This window comes from Aristolochia californica, unplaced genomic scaffold (assembly GCF_029961685.1).
Source record: "Aristolochia californica isolate CCGP_79_NKW_82.1479 unplaced genomic scaffold, dmAriCali1.0.hap1 SCAF_2, whole genome shotgun sequence".
NCBI classification, from domain to species: Eukaryota; Viridiplantae; Streptophyta; class Magnoliopsida; order Piperales; family Aristolochiaceae; genus Aristolochia; species Aristolochia californica.
The window spans coordinates 33170816-33174651 of NW_027181881.1; the positions used below are offsets into that span (position 1 = coordinate 33170816).

Consider the following 3836-nt stretch of genomic DNA (forward strand, 5'->3'; position numbering starts at 1 on the left):
TGGCCCAAATTTGGTGAGGTGACCAAGTAGATCCCTTGTTATAAGGAAACGTCGAACCGATGTGGACCAGCTCAAGAAATTTGATATCACTCGCAAGGGTATGGTAGTAATCTTGAGAATAATATTCTTGTTACCCATGTATTATTCAGCCATAAGAGGCAATTCAAGGTAATAATGTACTCAAAATTGAAGTAGCCATTAGTAAGCTGCTTGGAGATTCAAGACCTTCCAAGGATAGCTCGGGTAGATGAGAGGAGAACCCATGCTTATCAAGTCTTTAGGCAAGGAGGGAACCCTCTTAGGTGTTATAAATTAGATGCCCTAATTCAAAACTAACGAGAGCAATAATAAGAAACACGAAAGAAGGGAAAAACAAGCACAAAATATCACAACAAGATTTGTATAGGTTCACCTCAAGGTGAGACTACGTCCTGTCTTCCGCCACTACAGTAATCCACTATGAAGATGAAATACTTTACAAGAAAAAGTGCACACTTATAGGTGTTTCTCTCTAACCTCTCAGACTGCAACTCGAGATGCTCCTCGGATTAAGATGATCAAACCCTAATAGCCGCGTCCCTCAATTATAAAGATAAAATTGGGGCAAACGCGATGCAAAAGTAAAACTCCCAAACTACCCTCAAAGAAATAACAATTTATATATCGTGGATAGAGAAAGGGCTCCGCCTCCACACCCCCGAGAGGGGGGCACCAACCCCCACGGTGACCTGACCGCACAGGTCGATCCGTGACCTATTTAGCATAGGGCATTAATTAGGCTGAACAACTTAACAATCTCCCACTTGGAGACATCCATCATCAATATCTCCTCTACAACGGCAACAACTCAGAGAGATGTCCAATTGAAGATGAACACAACTTAAGTTTCTTGATCGTAATAATCTTTGTCAACATATCAGCCGGATTCTAACATCCTTAGGAGCCGATATGATGAACTGATAACGCACTTGTATTTGCTTTGTTCTGGCATGATAAACAGGATTCTTTGCTAAATGAATATCACTCTGATTGTCACAATACAACACATTCTTCTCATGCTTGAGACCTAATACTTCTTAGAAAGACTGAAGCCATACCATCTCTTTGCTGGCTTCGGTCACGGCGATGTATTCTGCCTCAGTGGTGGAAAAAGCAACTATCTTTTGCAACTTAGAAATCCAGCTAACTGTAGTACCACCCAATGTGTATATATATCCAATGGTACTTGTTCAATTTATAGAAAAGTGAAATACTTCATTGACATCAATAACTTTTTAAAATTAGAGTACGTGAATGTTATAGCCCATTTCAGATCAGCCATCGAACAATTTCTTCCAGTGTGGGGAGGAAGGGATTGAGCTTTGAAGGAAGCTCGACCTGGACCTCAGAGAGAGAATCCGACCTAGACCTCTGAAGGAGAATCTGACCTGTTTACTCTAATTTTCTCAATACTTACTTTCTTCATACTTCTCATGTCCCTATATAGGGAGTTAGGGAAAACATGCCAAAGGCCATAAGTTCTACAAATTCATAAACCCCTAATGTTCACCAAAATTAAAAATAAACCCCTAATGAATAGAAATTCCAAATAAACCCCTAATGAGTCCATAACATTACTCCCCTCCTGGAGAACGAGCTTGTCCTCAAGCTCGAATGTAGAATGGCCTGTCCGTACAAAAGTAGAGCAACCTAGTAGAGGAGCAAATTTTTTTTTTTCCATCCTAAACTTATCACCCACTCAGAGCTCAGACAAATATCATCATCACCATTGACAAAATTTTGAGGATAATTATACTGTGAAAACATGCTCGGTCTTGTCAACTAAATCATGTGACCGTATTGCATGGGGGCCACATATGGATCTCCTAGATTCATCTAATCTTGCATAGATAAGGAGAAGAGCTTCAGCGACATCTCGCACAGCAACTATGCACTGGATTTTGTGTTTCTGTCCATACTTCAAAGCGGCACTTGCGACAGCTTGTTTTGCAAGGCAGTACCAGTTCCCAATTGTTCTGTAGTATACTTTATCTGACCAACAAGTCCTTCCATCTAAATATGAAGGTGCAATGAGGCTCTTTATGAGCGTGCATGTATGAGACAAATACCTTGACTCCTTTCTCCATAAACCCACTAGTAAAGTAACATATGTATCAAAATATGGCCCACAACCATTCTCCAACAACCTGTCTAAGAGACCAGCAACAATGGTAGAACCTCTCGCCTTTCCTGTGGAAAGATAGATATCAATGTGGTCTTCTTCAAGAAAGTCTTGATCCTTCTGCAGGCCTTTCAGCAAAACACCATAGGGTTCGTCTATTACTGAAGTATAAGTCACTAGATCTGGAATCAACCCTTTCCTTTGCATTTCTTTAAATAAAAGCTCAGCCTCCATGGCGTTGACTTCTTGACATAATCCATAGATGAGTGTATTGTAAGTGTGAAGGTTTGGTAGGCAATCGTGCTTCATCATCTCATCAACCACTGTAAATGCAAGACTGGTGGCCCCACTCTTACACAACCCATCAATCAAAGTTGTATAGGTTACAACAGTGGGGAACAACCTCTGTTCTGCAATTTCTCTACAGAGCCTTTCTGCTTCTGGTAACCTATTCTGTGTGCAAAATCCATTAAATATCATATTATATGTACACATTAGGTCTACAACCAATCTCCTTGATCTTGTCCAACAACGATAGTGCCAGGCCCATCGCTTCCCTCTTGCAACATCCATCTATTAAGGCAGTATAACTGACCTTATGTGGATTTAATCCACATGTTGCCATTTTATTAAACATATCTAAAGCTACAGCCAACGTACACATTTTGTAGAAACCACAAATTCAGTTTTGTAAATGTCCTCTCATCCGGTTCACATCCATTCTCTTGCATGAAATTCAGCAATCTCATTGCATTGTTCAGATTTCCCAATTTGAAATATCCATTTATCAAAGCAACCACACTATCTTGTAACATCTTGTGAAACAAGCCAATAGCAATTTCAAAGTAATCCACTCTAAACAAACCAGGGACCAAACCAGTGTGAGTTTGAACGTTAGGACAAACACATCTTTTTCTCATGTCAATGAATAGATCACATGCTTCCGTGAGACGACCAGCCTCACAGAGAGATGTGAGAGGAAGTGTATAGGTAGAAGCCGTTGGACCAAGGCCCTTCGCCACCATTTCTTTGATGAGATCCAGTGCTTCATCAATTGTCCCAACATTGCAAAGACCATGAATCAAACACGAATAAGTAACAGAGTTGGGTTGAGAACCTGCCTTGACCATTCTATCAAAAACCAGAGAAGCCGAAATGAAGCTGCCATTTTGACAATGCCTCGCGATTGCATGGACGAGGTTGCCCCACTAGATTGTTGAGAAGGAGATGGGAACTGATAGCTATTGGCCGGAAGCCAATTCCCCCCGAAAATTTTGTCTGAGCCACGCCCACCCAATTTGGAAGTTGGGTTCCCTCGGTGCTGCCGAGAGGGGAATTGCGATTGGGAGGTGTAGAATTTAGGATCTCATGAAAGGAAGTTTAGATCAACAAGAAAGAAGAAGAAGAAGAAGAGAGAAGGAGAAGAGAAGAAGAAGAACGTGGAAGGAGAGAATTTGGATTAAGGAAGAAGAGGGTTGCGTCAAAAAGAAAAATGAGGGCTGGACGAATTTGTGGAAAGAGAGGAGAGTGCTTCAATTCCCTACCTCTTAGCCAATGCTTTTATTTATAGTTTTACAATGCCCTTAGGGCTACAACTTGATAAAACAAAAGACATAAAAGGAACACATATTTACACTTCTATGCCATCTTTATGGAAAGTACCATATTTTACACA

General features: G+C 40.8%; 1 protein-coding gene across 1 annotated transcript; it reads right to left on the reverse strand.

The window, feature by feature from the left end:
• Nucleotides 1–1789: 1789 nt before the first annotated feature.
• Nucleotides 1790–3291, reverse strand: LOC137954970 (pentatricopeptide repeat-containing protein At3g07290, mitochondrial-like). Its single transcript, XM_068801867.1, has 2 exons — nucleotides 2822–3291; nucleotides 1790–2609 (listed from the first exon to the last, which is right to left on the reverse strand). The coding sequence occupies exons 1-2, from the start codon at nucleotides 3289–3291 to the stop codon at nucleotides 1790–1792; spliced, it is 1290 nt and encodes a 429-aa protein (XP_068657968.1).
• Nucleotides 3292–3836: the final 545 nt, after the last annotated feature.